This window comes from Brassica napus, chromosome A3 (assembly GCF_020379485.1).
Source record: "Brassica napus cultivar Da-Ae chromosome A3, Da-Ae, whole genome shotgun sequence".
Taxonomy (NCBI): domain Eukaryota; kingdom Viridiplantae; phylum Streptophyta; class Magnoliopsida; order Brassicales; family Brassicaceae; genus Brassica; species Brassica napus.
In genome coordinates, this window is record NC_063436.1 from 4795478 (window position 1) to 4809956 (window position 14479).

Below are 14479 nucleotides of genomic sequence, written 5' to 3' on the forward strand. Positions count from 1 at the left end.
AGAACGGTATTGCGTTGGGAATGCTAGAATCCTCCATGACGATTCGCAAGCAGATAGATATCTATTTATAAATAAACAAATGGAATTGACTTCAATTAAAGAAAATTTTATATAAAACAATATAGAAGTCACATAGAACATAAACAATATATACCTTGCATCGAAATAGTTTTTAATTTCGTCAATAGTTGGTTCCCCTCCATCTGCAGCTGTCCTATCAGCTTCTGTGGCTCTGGTATCACCTACTACATCTGCCGTGTTAGTTGATGTTCCTGCCAAAGTAGCCTCGACACTACACTTCTGAGTAACCGTTCCTGTAACACGGTCTTGGCCTTTGTTAATGTACTTAAATAAGTACTTAATAGACCGCGACTGATTACACCATTCCACATTAATATGAGCATTATACGCAAGCAATAGCTCCTTGTTGTAGGGAACCACAAACCGATTATCACATGGAATTCCTTTCTTCTCAACAGAGCACCCATTTTCTCGTCTCCTATAAACAGGATACCCTTGTTCATCCACAGTTGTCTTCTCAACATGTTTTAGAGTCAACAATAGACAATTTCAAATCATCTTTTGGTAACCTGCATTTCACGAAATGGTTACAGATAAGAACATTTGATGTACACAAACCCCATCATTGACGTTCTTTGAAATGGTTAAGTATAAAAACATTTGGTATATACTTACAAACGTATGAAAGCTTGGACCTCAGCGATGTTCTCTGGGTTTACTGTCACATCTGAGACGTTGTATGCATTGGAGACACTACGCTCATCTGAAATTTGATTATTTTTCTTATTAGAACATTACAACCATACTATATAACAATGTCACATTAGTAAGCACACAGAACATAACAAAGTTACCTTTCCAAATTTTAATTTTGCCAAACCTCAGAACACAAATAACTGTGTTCTCAGAACGCAACTGAACTGCATCACTGATGTCCTCTGCAAACTTCCCCCATAACACCAGGGGGAGACGTTCATCCCTACACACAATACCATAAATATATAAGGTATCGATATAAAGCCACAGAATAATATAGAATATAAAGTTAAATTATATTTCTTCACTTACTCAGTATCACGCAGTTCCACAGAGATCTTCTGGGTGTCCTTACCATTGACGGACACAACTTCAATGTGGGACACTTCAACAACTTGGCCGACAACATCTAGAACAATTTCAGATTCAAAAAAATATATAGATTAGTAACTAAATAGAATTATAAAAGATTTCAAAGAAGACAGTTGTTGAATATCATTATAGTACATAACATCACTTACCAACTAAGAAGTCTGGATCGAGCTTCCCATTGAGTACAGCACGGTAATTAACCGGCTCCAATCCAGTCATGTTGTAAGGCAACGCCTCACATATCCTGACACGGGTTGTAGGAAGGAAAACCACCTTGTATGGATGTTTGGTTGTCCGATAAGAACCACTTGAATGGGTGACCGTAAAATTAATTAGGAGTTTCGTTTGTCCCTGGTGCAGCACATGGGCGAACTGGCCCACTTCATCCTTCTTCACGGTCCCATGAATCTTATCACCCTAGAGTTAAAAATGAACATAGAATAGTAAGAAACCAAGATCTATACAACAATTAACATAAGTTTTTAGCAATGTAAAACCCGTATAGGGACTTACTCTAGAATCCACGAAAACCATTTCAATAGTCTCGCCCCCGGCAGCTGAATATTGCTTCCATAGCCGAATGATTTTAACCTTAACCTTCCACATTGACTTGAAAGGTTTCAACTCAGAAATGTTGTTCATCGCAGCCATTTTTTTTTTGTGTTTTGCTCTATAGAAATGTTTATTTGATTGTAGAAATGACGTACATCCTCCTTACTGTTATATAAGAGGAAATCACAGAATTAACGTGACTTGATGCGTACTCTAAGGCAATAAATGGAATAGAAATAGATTGTCAATCACTTTGAAATCAGAGCATAATATATTCTATGTTTACCATAGAAGGTCACTGATTCACATATTCTCTATAAATGTGGTATAAACTTGCGGAATCATCATAATAATTTACCATATCTACGGGATTCCAATTGGTTTTATTTACCTAATTTAGGCAATACTTATAGATACTAACCTAAAATAAAAAAGTCCACATCGTACATATTAAACGGACGTACTTAGCAAAGTTTTTAGGCTAGATACATTGCACAATAAAATTTGGAAAACCAGAAAAAATTGAATAGTTTTTGCAATAAGTGGTTATGTTTTAAATTCTACCAATCTAAACCGTCTCTTCTTCATCGAATTGTTTATGAAGTAATTGTGCCACCTTAGAAATCATGTCTATTTTATTATAATTTAAGTTCAAAGCTCGAATTTTGAAAAACAATTGTTAAGTAAATGAAAGTAGCACATATACACATGGAAGTGGTGTCATCGAAGACCCTTATGTGAGGAGAGTTTGAAATAATAATAATTCTTGGTTGGCATGAAATTCTCTGGCTACGAACATATGTATTTCTTGGTTGTCATGAAATTCACGTTTTGGTAAATGAAATATAATAAACTCTCTGTCTACGAACATATGTATTAATGTCTTGGTTGGCATGAAATTAACGGTTTGAATTGAAATAATCAAGTCAAATAATTTTTTTATAAGGTAATGTGGGAAGAGGGGATATTATTAATTCTATTGTTTATGTCTTAGTGAGAAGAGAGTGCCGTAGGTTATAAATTTTATTATAAGGTAATGTGGGAAGTTTAGGACCACGATATATTTGGATGGGAATGGCATTTTTTGTAAATACTCTAGTGAACCTTGGGTAGTTTAATATGTTGGCTGAGAGAGAATGTGGAACTGCCACCTCAGGATGGCATCCTTGTAAATATTCTACCTTTTCAAGGTTTCTTTTTCAAATTGTTTCTTCATTAATAAGTAAGGGATAAGACTTGCAGTCACGAAAAAAAAAATTTACACACAAAACAACAAACACATTACAATCTTTTTTGAACATTACACATTACAAAAATTTGAGGAAATGATTACTAAGACTTTTTTTTTATTAATGTAAGTAATCCTTTAGGACTAGAAATGTGTATGAACACACAAAAAGGGGCATGTCACAGTCTACTTTGTATAATTTTCCTTAGTATCATTAACCCTTTTTATTCCGGAATTCAAAAATGGAACAATATGCATAACACACTGATGTACATTTTTGGGCACACACTTTGTGCACTGAACCCACAAGAAAACGCAGACACGTTTTTTTGAGTTTAAGAGTTGTCAGCTTTCGAAAGTATATGGTGTTAATATACAAAGTAATGGTTGGGTTTCATGTACTTTGAATGGTGATCAAGGGAATGCTGAATTCCTTATCATTCCCAAAAAAAATCACAATTCACAAGGAATAGTTTTTTCTTTTTCTTCCTCTACATTCCTTTTTTTTGTAGAGAAATATAGAACAAAAACATTCATTCTTAAATTTGATAAGAAACAAGCATTCCTTTTCATTCCTGTAATTTTATTACTATACGTTCTTTTTTTATTCATTCCTCGTGTTCCCGAAAAGATCACTAGTCGGAGCTTATTGTTCCTTATTGTAGAAAAATAAGTTGGGAAATTTTTAGAGAGGAACGAGTCCAAAATGTGACATTTTAACCTGTAAATAAGGTGACGTGTTAGTTTTTTTGTTTTAAAAAAAAGATTTGTTGTTGTTTACTTAATTAATATAAGCAATTAATAAGAAATAAATAAGGAAACATAAACAAAAATTAGAAAAACTAGCAAAAATTTTAAAATCGAACTTTTGAAAAACAATATTGAAATTAAAAAAAAAATCATTTTTAAAATGAACTTTTTGCAAAAAAAGAAAGATTTTTTTTTATTTTTTTGTAAAATCATATAAAACTCTAAAAAATTAAAAAAATAATTTCGAACATATATATGATCACTAAATGTTACTCTTAATAGTGGACCACAAGGCCCCCCTTGTAATTATTATGATTTTAGAGCCATTATAGTATTAATCAATAAAGAAGAGTACTTAACAGAAAATGCAATCTTGAAAAAAGGAAAATATAATAATATATTGAGAAAGAGTATTCAAAAAGAATTAAATCTCAAATAATTATCTTGATAAACCATTCAAGATTCATTAACAATATATAAGATTTGGTTCACTTATTTTGCACTCCTCATAGGTCAAAATAGTAATAAATCAAAAGAATTGACAAAATCTTCATATTCAGAATTGAATAATTTTTTGGCAAACTATTCTTAGTCAAAATCAAGGAAGAACATTTTTATTTGGTAATGTTTAAACATTTAAGGAAAACGAGAATTGACTTTAAATCCATCTATTAAAAACTTGACCAAATTTTCCTATAATTTGGGTATTTAATATGAGGAAGAATTCAGTTTATATCCTCTCCTAAAATATAGTTATTTAAATCCTCCGCTATTCTCGTTAGCATCAGTTATAATCATCTTGCAACTTTACATACAATCTTCAAATTCTGATAATAATAAATCAGGGGATATCGGGATTTTTAAAAGAAAAAAAAAACAAGAGGTTAAACAATGGGAGAAAGGAGTTGGTATATGACAAGAGAAGAGATAGAAGTAAAGTCCCCATCGAGAGTAGACGGTATCGACTCAAAGCAAGAGAGTTTCCAACGTTGGTCTTACTCTACTTTCCTCCAGGAGCTTGGCCAGAGACTCCACAATCCTCAGAAGTCCATAGCTACATCGATAGTCTTATGTCAAAGATTCTTCACTCGCGAATCCCTGGCGAAGAACGACCCCAAAACAATCAGCATCATATGCATGTTTATCGCTGGAAAAGTCGAAGGGTCTCCGAGACCGGTGGATGACGTCATCGCCAAGGGTTGCAGGGTTTTACATGGCAAGGAACCGTCGACAGAGATGTGCGCGAGATTGAAGGGGGCTGTGCTAACCGGTGAGAAGTTTGTGCTCTCTACGTTAAGGTTTGATGTCGAAATCGAACACCCTTATGAACCGGCTCTGCATTGGGTTAGGAGATGGATTAAGGTCGAGATGGACGCTAAGAGATTGTATCAGGCTGCGTGGAATTTCCTCAATGACGGTTTAAGGTCTTCGCTTTGTTTGCAGTTCAGGCCGAGTCAGATCGCTGCGGCTGCTTTATATCTTGGCTCGCGCATGACTAATGTGAAGATACCATGTGATGGGGAGAAAGATTGGTGGCTAGAGTTCCATGTAACCAAACGTCAACTGTGTGATATTTGTAACCAGACGCTCGAAATTTACCAACAAGACTTCCTTATTCCGGTTAAACATGAAGCAAAGTCTAAGTTTGGTGATGGAGGTTTATTGAGACTAGAGCCAGGAAGATGAAACAACATCTTTGTCAGAGTGACTCTTGATGGTCATTTAGTATCATAATTAAGTGAAAAATCATAAATGTAGTCTAAAAATGTTGTTCAAACAATTATTATTATTATTATTATTATTTTGAAATGATTGTTAAATTAATTCAAAAAAACTTTTTTATATCAGTGTGCTTCCTTTCTTATTCTCTATACAAAATTTCTTCAAAGAGTTAAACTACTCTCTTCTATATCTTCAAACTTCAACCTCTTTTTTAGCTTTGCTTGGCTCCAAACCAATAGCTTAACCCTCCCTAGAGTTCCTTATCCTTCTTCTTTTGACTAATAGAGAACTTGTTTCTCACAGTTTTATCAATCATGATTGCCAAAAGAGTTGGTGGAAACTCCTTTTCTCCATGACTTCTCCTATTTCTCTCTCTCCAAATGTTATGAACAGCTGTTTGAAACATATATCTGGTTGTAAATAGCTGAAGCTTATTCCCATCTGAGTCAGTGATAAGCCTCACTATCTACGTCTAACTCTCTGTATAATGTTCCTTGAGAACTCCTCTCTCCATATTCCCCCATATCTGTTTTGAATAAGGACACTCAAAAAGAGATGGACAACTGTTTCCATACGGAGCATTCCAGAAAAATAATGAAGTTATTGAGAGATGAGGTATTGGCTAAAAGAGGCTAAAGAGCTTGTAATTAAGGTTTTAGTCTAAACCAGTGAGACTCTATTTGATTGAGTATTTAAAAGCGTGAGAAACCCTACGAATGTGCCTCTCCCAATCTCACTCAGAAGAAAACGCAGACAGCCATGGGAGCACTAAAAAGGAAATCATCATCCAATTCCACAACCTTAGCTAAGCAAAGAAGAAGAGAGGGCCTCACTTTCCCAACTCAATACTCAAGGCCATTGTGAACCTGACGCCTAGACATGGCCGATCCTGAGCATAGGCCAGTCAAAGCATTAGCTTATGACCCCAATTTGTTTTTGAAAAATTATATAAAAATAAACACTTAAAATTATAGAAATCTTTACTGAATAGTCTACAGCTCCCGAGATCTCAGGGCCGTCATGCCACGTGATCAATTCCGTTGATCAAGCAATTTGTAAGAGTAAGAAGAAGGTATCCTGAATAGGAATTCAGGAAGAAAACAATCGATATGACCGCCATGACAGCTACGACTACGAGTTTCCTGAAGATTTCGAGTAAACCTGCCTGTTAAATCGTATTACAATATCTATTCTCTTGATGCTGTATGTATTCGATTGTGGCAAAATCTTTGTTGAGTGTTCTTGATTCAGTGGATACAGAGCTAGAGAGTCGCAAAGTGAATGCAGCTGATGAAAACAAAGTCTCTTCATCCCTTAAGAAAATCGGAGACGGATGGATTCAAGCCGAGAAACTACTCATAACTTTTAACTCATGAACACAATTATGTTTATATACCCATTGAATAGTTTAATTGTTTTTCTAATTTTTTTAAAATACATTTACGGCTATTTATTAAGGTCAAATTTTAAAATATTATTTTTCAAAAACTTATCAAAATTTCTAAACTAACCCTAATTTAACAAAGAAACGACTAAATTGCTCTAACTCCTGAATCAAAATTCTAATTTTTAAATACTAAATAAATAATATCTAAACCCAAATACAAATCGAACGTAGACTTTTTTTAAAAAAATTATTTGGTATTTTTGGAAATTTTCCTTTTTATGTGCTATTTTAAAAATAAAACTTTTTACTACGTACTGTGCTATGGTATTTCTCACTAATTAATGTACGGATTAATAGGTCAGCGTTTTCTCTCATACCCTGACTTTGTAGTATCAAGCCCTAAGAACCATAAAATGATATGTCACATTATTACGAAGATGGAAGGATTCTCTATAGATTGATATATCCAGCTTTCACCAATAATCATATTAACCTGAAGAAAACAAAAAATCGCAAGGGAAAAAAAATTCCTCCTCACACTAGTAACACATACATGAACTCCAAGAACAACCCACAAAAGTTTTGTGACAAACAATCCAAAAAAAACTACAATGCCTACATCTCTAGTTAGAAATACAAGTATGAATCAATTTATGCATATATCACAATCAACAAGCACAAACTGAGGGAGGAATCTCGTAAGTTTCCCTGTTACCGGAGGGATTCCGGAAAGTTCGGCTTCCGAGCAACATGAAACCGATGCCATAACCGGCTAAGGCGGCGATAAACACGCCAGCGTTGAATGACATGACGGCGAGCATGACTAGATAAGCGATGCCGGTACGGAGGATGTACACGACTGTTTGGACGAGTCCGGAGGCGGCATTAGCTGAATCTTCGGTGGTATCACGGAGGAAAGAGGAGTGGCCAAGCCATTCGGTGAGGAAGGCGAGGAAAAAGACAAATACGAGACAAAGAGCATACATGCCAGAGCTTGTTCCCGGCCAGCCGGAGAAGAGAACCTCCGTGTTCTTGCCCCAATAGAAAGTCATGTGCATCATCATCATCTCTTGATTTCCTCCTCCTCCTCCGTTCATGGATCCATTGTTCATCATGGATGATGATGGTGGTGGAGGCATGTGATCGTGATCCATGCTTTCTTTGTTCTTGGGTCTCTTGTGTCTTATTTTGAGAGGAGAATAAGAATGTTCGAAGACGCTTTTTTGTATTTATTGGCATTTACTGAGATTCCTTCCTTTTCAATTTCTTTTTGTGTTTGTGTGGAGATAAGAGTAACGATATTATTGTACAACCTGTTTTTATAGACTTGTCGTGTAAAAAAGGACTTGTCAAACTTTTTATCGTACAAAAAACGAGGGTGATATTTAGAAAATACATAAGGAGAGATTAATGTACTCTAAATTTATAATTTTAATTAATTACTATACTTGGTTCTTGGTTTTACGGTATCATAAACTCTTAGAAAAATTTCACTATCATGGAATTCTAAGAATTTCTAATTGCTTATGATATAAAGAAATTTAATCTTGTTTCAAAATATAACCAGTGGTCTCAAGAGTCAAGACACTCGAGAATTTTAAAATATGATTATTAGTTACATATGGGGAATACAATAATTAAAAAAAATATACGGTGGCGTATAAATAAATACTGTGAAATTATTTGTGAGATTATGCAATTTCTCTGTTTGGTTTATGTAAGAATCCCACACACTTGATGTAAAAAAAAAAAAATTCACACACCTTCAATTATGTGAACAAATGATCTACTCTAACGGTAAAGCTAAAAACAAGCGAAATACCTAAATATAATCAAATTAGGTAATAAAAATTATAGTTGGCACCATCGTTGGGTTTTACTTCTTCAAATTTGATTTCTTAGACTTCTAAAAGCACCAATATACTTTCAACTAAATAGTTTTTGATCTCAACTAAATCTCTTTCAAGTACATTTTATACTCGAATATACACACAATTATCGCATTGTTGTTGTTGTAAAAATGTACGTACATTGTACTACACACGAACTCCAACCCAAGAAAAAATCCCTTATAATTACCCTAACACTACTTGCACACACACACACAGCCAAAACCTTACCTATCAAGTTAAGAATATTTCTAAACAATATGAACGGCATGAGTGGATCTTCTTCGGTGGCTCCTGCACCTTCGCCGTCGGATTTCTTCCAACATCGCCACCGTCATCATGGTGGCATGATGCACATGACTTTCTTTTGGGGAAAAAACACCGAGGTTCTATTTGACGGCTGGCCAGGGACCAGTCTGACTATGTATTGGGTCTGCCTAGCCGCCATTTTCGCATTTTCAGCATTGTCAGAATGGATTTCGCGGTGCGGGGTCATGAAAGCCGGTCCGGCTACCTTTGGCGGCGGGATAGTCCAGACGGTGGTTTACACTGTGAGGGCTGGTTTATCTTATTTGATCATGTTGGCTGTAATGTCATTCAATGGAGGAGTCTTCTTGGCTGCAATGGCTGGCTTTGGATTAGGGTTTATGATTTTTGGAAGTAGGGCTTTTAAGGACACTGCTGGTAATCACACTCACACCGACGTTCAATCACATTGTTGACTTCCGATGAGCATATAATAATAATGAAAATAAAATCACATTTTGGGAATTCAGTATATTTATTCTCTTTTTTTTTGAACGACTATTCTCATTTATGGTCTTGTTTAGGTCTAATATTTTGTGATCAGTTTTAGTTCAATAAAAACGTTGATCTACATAACTATCTCTCTTTGGTGATTGTGCAGAAGTCATATTTTTCCTGGATTTGTTTAATGTAATTTTGTTATATATCTTTGGTCAACTTATGTATACCTAATTACTTGCGATATGCAAGCAAGAATTCTATATTGATGTCACTCTTCGAATGAAAATAAAGTAAATATTTCTGCCTCTTTTATCGGATTTCTCAGATTTGTTTGTTTTGTTTCTATTAAGCAGATATTTAGGGAAAACTAGTTTGGATATAAAAGAAAAGACGTCATGGGCCTAGAGGAATATATAGTTGCTTGGATCAATTGCTATAGAAATGCGTAGATAAAAACCCATACATTACTTGTCGGTGCAAGTAAACAATGAAAAGAAAAAGAAGAAAACAAAGAGAAGTCACATGAGAGTGGAGCAATGTACACCGTCACTGGCTCACAATTAATTTGAGTAATGGCAAAACGTGAGTGCACATGAACCTTATAAAGTGAAAGTAAAGAATAAGTGCACATGAACCTTCCAAAGTGAAAGTACGAAGAATACGAAGAAGTCGGCGGATTTAAGACCAGCCACGAGGCCACCACGAGCATGTCATATTTTTTCACATTTCCACACACCTTAACGCGTTCCGTTGGATGAACATTGAGACACTAAACTAGTTATTCCAAAAACTATAACTTTTTTTTTGTAACACAAACTTGCATTAGAAACTTAGAAAACACGGTTCGTGGATACAAAGACTTCGTTCAACAAGGCTTGCTTTGCAAGAGCATCAGCAGCCTTGTTTTCCGATCGTTGAGTCCAGACAAAGGAAACAAATTCAAAAGCATAGACTAAGTTTAAGATATCAGAGACAATGCCATAGATCTCTGAGTTGGGTACTTCTTCATTGATGGCTCTTATGAGTTGTAGAGAGTCTGATTTGCATAGTACACACCGGATACCCTTGGTGATGCAGCAGGAGAGGGCTTCCCGTAACGCCAGTCCCTCAGCGATCAGTGGGGAGTTAACAAAGTGGCAGTGTGCCATGTAGGACCCAGTCTGGTTTCCTCCGCCAATTGTCCATCCCAGTCCCGCTAGTTGTAGATCTGCACGCCAAGCCCCATCCGAGTGGAGCAAGGTAGCGTTTGTGGGTTCCGGGGGCCGCTGTGTTGGTGGCCTGGTAGATGATGTGGCTTCCGTCTGTTGTTCTCTTAGCCATTCCTGCGCCGCTGATATAGCTTTTGTGATCACTTCCTCCGGGGTAGCGTCTTTATTATTAAAGATTCGGTTGTTCCAAAAACTATAACTATAATTCTAAAACATTTGTAAAGGAAGTTTAAGCATACTAAGGAGATGGACATAAGAATGAAGACGTAATAATCAAATTAAGACTTTTTATTATACTGGCGAAATGTATATAATGCTTTTATTACAAGGAATCTTACATTAAAAAAAAACAACCCGTCCCTTTTATTACAATAGACACGCAATATATATGAACACATATATGCATATTACAATAGACATGCATATTATATGAACACATATATGCATATTTTATTGTTCTTTTATCAGAAGACTTACTGATTTTACTAGAACCATCTTAAGGAACCACCAATAAAAAATAACAAATTCACTCCCTTCTAAAATCTATATAAAAATGATGATTTTAAAATTTGTAACACATTCTGACCCACTATAAAATATTCAATCCAAAAAGACACTACCTTTTGAAAACCTATAACTTCAGCAACCAATAGCATTCCAATGTTCGATCAGTACGTCCATTCATGTGGCAAATCTGCCAACGGTTCTTGGTGTCTCTCGGCCGACGTCTCCGCCATGTGCGGAGGCCCACTCTCTGCCCGGGTTGATGAACTACTTTTGTGACTGTTGTTGTTTTTGTTCTTTACGGACACCAACAAAGCATCTATATGGTAAATATTATCAATTAAAAGTGTTAACTGGTCGGTTAAAGAAAAAGAATATGAAGAATCCACTCATATCAAAATATACACTCAAAACCCAAAATTTACATATAAGTTACATACTTGCATGTGTCTAATATGATGTAATATAGTAGAACTTTAAATAATAATTATAATAAACATGCATAGCAATGAATTCCAAAATTTCAGCGACTTTGAGAGGTTTTGTAGACTTTGAGAGGTTTTGTACTGTTTATATGTAAATATATAGTTAATACTTGTAAATCATAAGTTCACTCAAAAGAATACAAGAATAAATAACGAAAAAGATGGTTGGTACCATGAAAGGGAGGGATATCAGAAGATAATGTAGACGGAACACCCAATTTGTCAAAGTGAATTTTCAAAGCTTCCACTACTCTTGCTGGTATTATTACTGTTGAACATCCTGCAACCAATATTTTTCAAGAACAAAAGTCAAACTTTCAGTAAACTGTTTGGTTGAGACATTAATTTCATAGAACGACAACAAATCTTAATACCAACAACACAATATCATCTTTTTTTTTTTGGGCAATATCATCTAAAGTGTCACCACCTACCACCAATATCTAAGCCACATTAAATCAAGAGTATGATGCCGAAAGGAATTTTATAGTAGTATTTATTAAGAAAGGAAGACGATATTTGTTGACAAGTCCACCGACACCTTGATTGGGTAACGGTTAAGAGTTGAAATGCAATAATTTACAAATCCACCGACTCCTAGATCACTAGGACCACCGATTCAATTTCAAAACCAAAAGAAAATGAAATAAAAAAATCATGGTTGGTGTAATACATGCTGCTGGTGTGCGACTTACAACTTTAAGTGCCTAGCTATTTAAGTACGAACTCGAATATAGTACTATATTTAGAAGAAAACAGTACACTATGTTATTCAGTTATAGCATTGGGTATTGTCAATGACTCAATGATCGAATAATGACATAACAAAGAATCACAAGACGAATAATTATCTAGGTTATCGTAGATTATAATCCACTATCGAATGAAACAACTGGGGTTTTAAGAAAACAAAATGAATGATAATGATTTTCAACCTAAATGGTTTATTTTGTTGAAAGGGAAAGAGAGTAACAATGGGGACCAACAAGCAGAGAGGCAAGATATTTATGAAGGGCATAACTGCTAATTCAGCGGCCACAAAAAAACCAACTTTACAAGAAAAGAGATTAACTGGTGAGAAGGAATCTTTGGAATCTACTCAGTCTTTTTTTTTGGCAGCTGGAATCTACTCAGTCAAACAATGTACCAACGTAAGATAAAGATTCTTATTATATTTTGGTCCTAAATAATTGAGATCTAAGCAATCGATAGTCGACCACAGAAAAAAAGAATGACGCACTATAAATTTAAAGATAAAATTTAAGCTAAAACTAACTCTAATGTTTTCAGTGGTTTATTGTTACAATTTAATGAAATTACTAAATCTAATATAGACACAAGATCCCCCCCCCCCCCCACCCCACACCCCAACTATGTCAACCCCTATAAAACAACGTAGGAATCTCAAAGTTAGACGACGACGTCGTTTCATATTTATTTTTATCTGTTGTCTATTATAATACGTAACCTTCTTTAAAACCACATTTTGTCGAAAAAATCAAAACATAAACTTAGTGCTAAATTAATATGGAATTATTGGCTGGCTCTAACCTGATTTCTTGCCAGACTCCATAACCGTACCATGACTGCGTGGCAAGAACACTCCAGTTCCACCCGACCCGGCTCTCGAACCCAACCCGTCAACGAACACCGCCTTCACGGCTGACTTTGGTCTCTGTAGGTTGTGGTAGCTTTTTTCTTTGTGTCTTAATGCATCATCATTTCGTTCCTTGTCTTTCTCCTTTTTGATCTTCTGGAACTATATACACAAAATTAACATCATCATTGCACCCGACGGTGGTAACAAAACTCTGTTTTCGTTACGGTTAATTTTAAACCGTTGTATTATAACCGACAATTTAAAAAAAAAGATTCTAAGTAATTATCAACTGATAAAAATGAGCTCACGTTAGCTTGAACAGATCGGATCTGCTCATCGATGAGAGCTTGTTTTGATTGAAAAGGAATTATAACAGGACTCTTTTCCACCGTCGCTTGCACAGCCGGAGTTAAAGGCGGTGATGGTTCTCGGGAAGGACCGACAGGGCTGCTGTAACCTGAGGCGAATGGTGACCAAAGAGTCGACTGCGGCGAGCCAGAGCCAGAGCCACCACCACAAGACTGAATAGAAGAAGAAGAAAGATTACTTAGGAATATGAGATTGAATAAAAGAGTAAAGAATCGAATCTCTTGGGTTTTAAAAAAACTTGTACCTTCTGATGCGTTTCATCGTCCTGAAGCATATAGCTAGTCATCTGACGAGTCAACTCTGCAACGTACTCGTCTTCACCTTCGTTTTGTGGCTTTGGTGAATCCGGGTCCGAGTCGGATCGGAGGGAGCTTGTGGTTGGAGTGAAGAAAGTTGGGGCTGTGTGCTCAGAAAAAGAGCTAAAGAAATCTATGTTTTGTAGTTCAGTTGATTCCATTTGATGATTTTCTTCTAGAAAAAATATTTGGATAGATACAGACAGAACAGAGAGAGAAACAAACAGAGGAAAGCAAGCACAAAGAGAAGAGAAGAGAAGAGAGAGAAGCTTGTGCGAAAGAGAGATATATAAAGAAGGAAGAAGAAGACAGCTTTAGCAGAAGGCGTTACGACAATTTCACCTGTCAATTGTTGCTAGTTGCGACTCACGAGAGAGTTAAGGATTAAGGAACGCATTTATAAAAAGTATCCCAATATGTACACATATTTATTTTCTATCATTTTTTTCTGAAATATGAATGCATTTATTTATTATTTAACTGTTGAATGTTTATAAAATTTCTCTTAAAATAGTGTATTCAACCTAAATTGATTTTCCTACTATTTAAAGCTTCAATAACTAATATGAGAGACTAATTGGGAAAGTAATAGT

At 35.5% G+C, this 14479-nt stretch overlaps 4 protein-coding genes across 5 annotated transcripts; 2 read left to right on the forward strand and 2 right to left on the reverse strand.

Moving 5' to 3' along the window:
• The first annotated feature begins 615 nt into the window (after window positions 1-615).
• On the forward strand, window positions 616-7330 carry LOC106443265 (putative cyclin-T1-1). Its single transcript, XM_048772437.1, has one exon. It carries the CDS (start codon window positions 4571-4573, stop codon window positions 5363-5365), a length of 795 nt encoding a protein of 264 aa, XP_048628394.1. The 5' UTR covers window positions 616-4570; the 3' UTR covers window positions 5366-7330.
• Window positions 7200-8215, reverse strand: LOC106443264 (copper transporter 1). The gene has a single exon (XM_013884838.3). The coding sequence runs from the start codon at window positions 7940-7942 to the stop codon at window positions 7457-7459; it is 486 nt and encodes a 161-aa protein (XP_013740292.2). The 5' UTR covers window positions 7943-8215; the 3' UTR covers window positions 7200-7456.
• Window positions 8216-8486: 271 nt separating this feature from the next.
• LOC106443263 (copper transporter 3-like) lies at window positions 8487-10184 on the forward strand. Its single transcript, XM_022717509.2, has one exon. It carries the CDS (start codon window positions 8809-8811, stop codon window positions 9397-9399), a length of 591 nt encoding a protein of 196 aa, XP_022573230.2. The 5' UTR covers window positions 8487-8808; the 3' UTR covers window positions 9400-10184.
• Window positions 10185-10902: 718 nt separating this feature from the next.
• On the reverse strand, window positions 10903-14249 carry BNAA03G09600D. Of its 2 annotated transcripts, none has more exons than XM_013877025.3 (5): window positions 13835-14249; window positions 13530-13742; window positions 13173-13380; window positions 11794-11901; window positions 10903-11455 (listed from the first exon to the last, which is right to left on the reverse strand). In XM_013877025.3, exons 1-5 carry the CDS (start codon window positions 14045-14047, stop codon window positions 11301-11303), a joined length of 897 nt encoding a protein of 298 aa, XP_013732479.2. In that variant the 5' UTR covers window positions 14048-14249; the 3' UTR covers window positions 10903-11300. The 2 variants fall into 2 exon arrangements, with proteins under 2 accessions (XP_013732479.2, XP_048628401.1); XM_048772444.1 differs by having other exon boundaries at window positions 13203-13380; window positions 13835-14174.
• Between the last annotated feature and the right edge of the window lie 230 nt (window positions 14250-14479).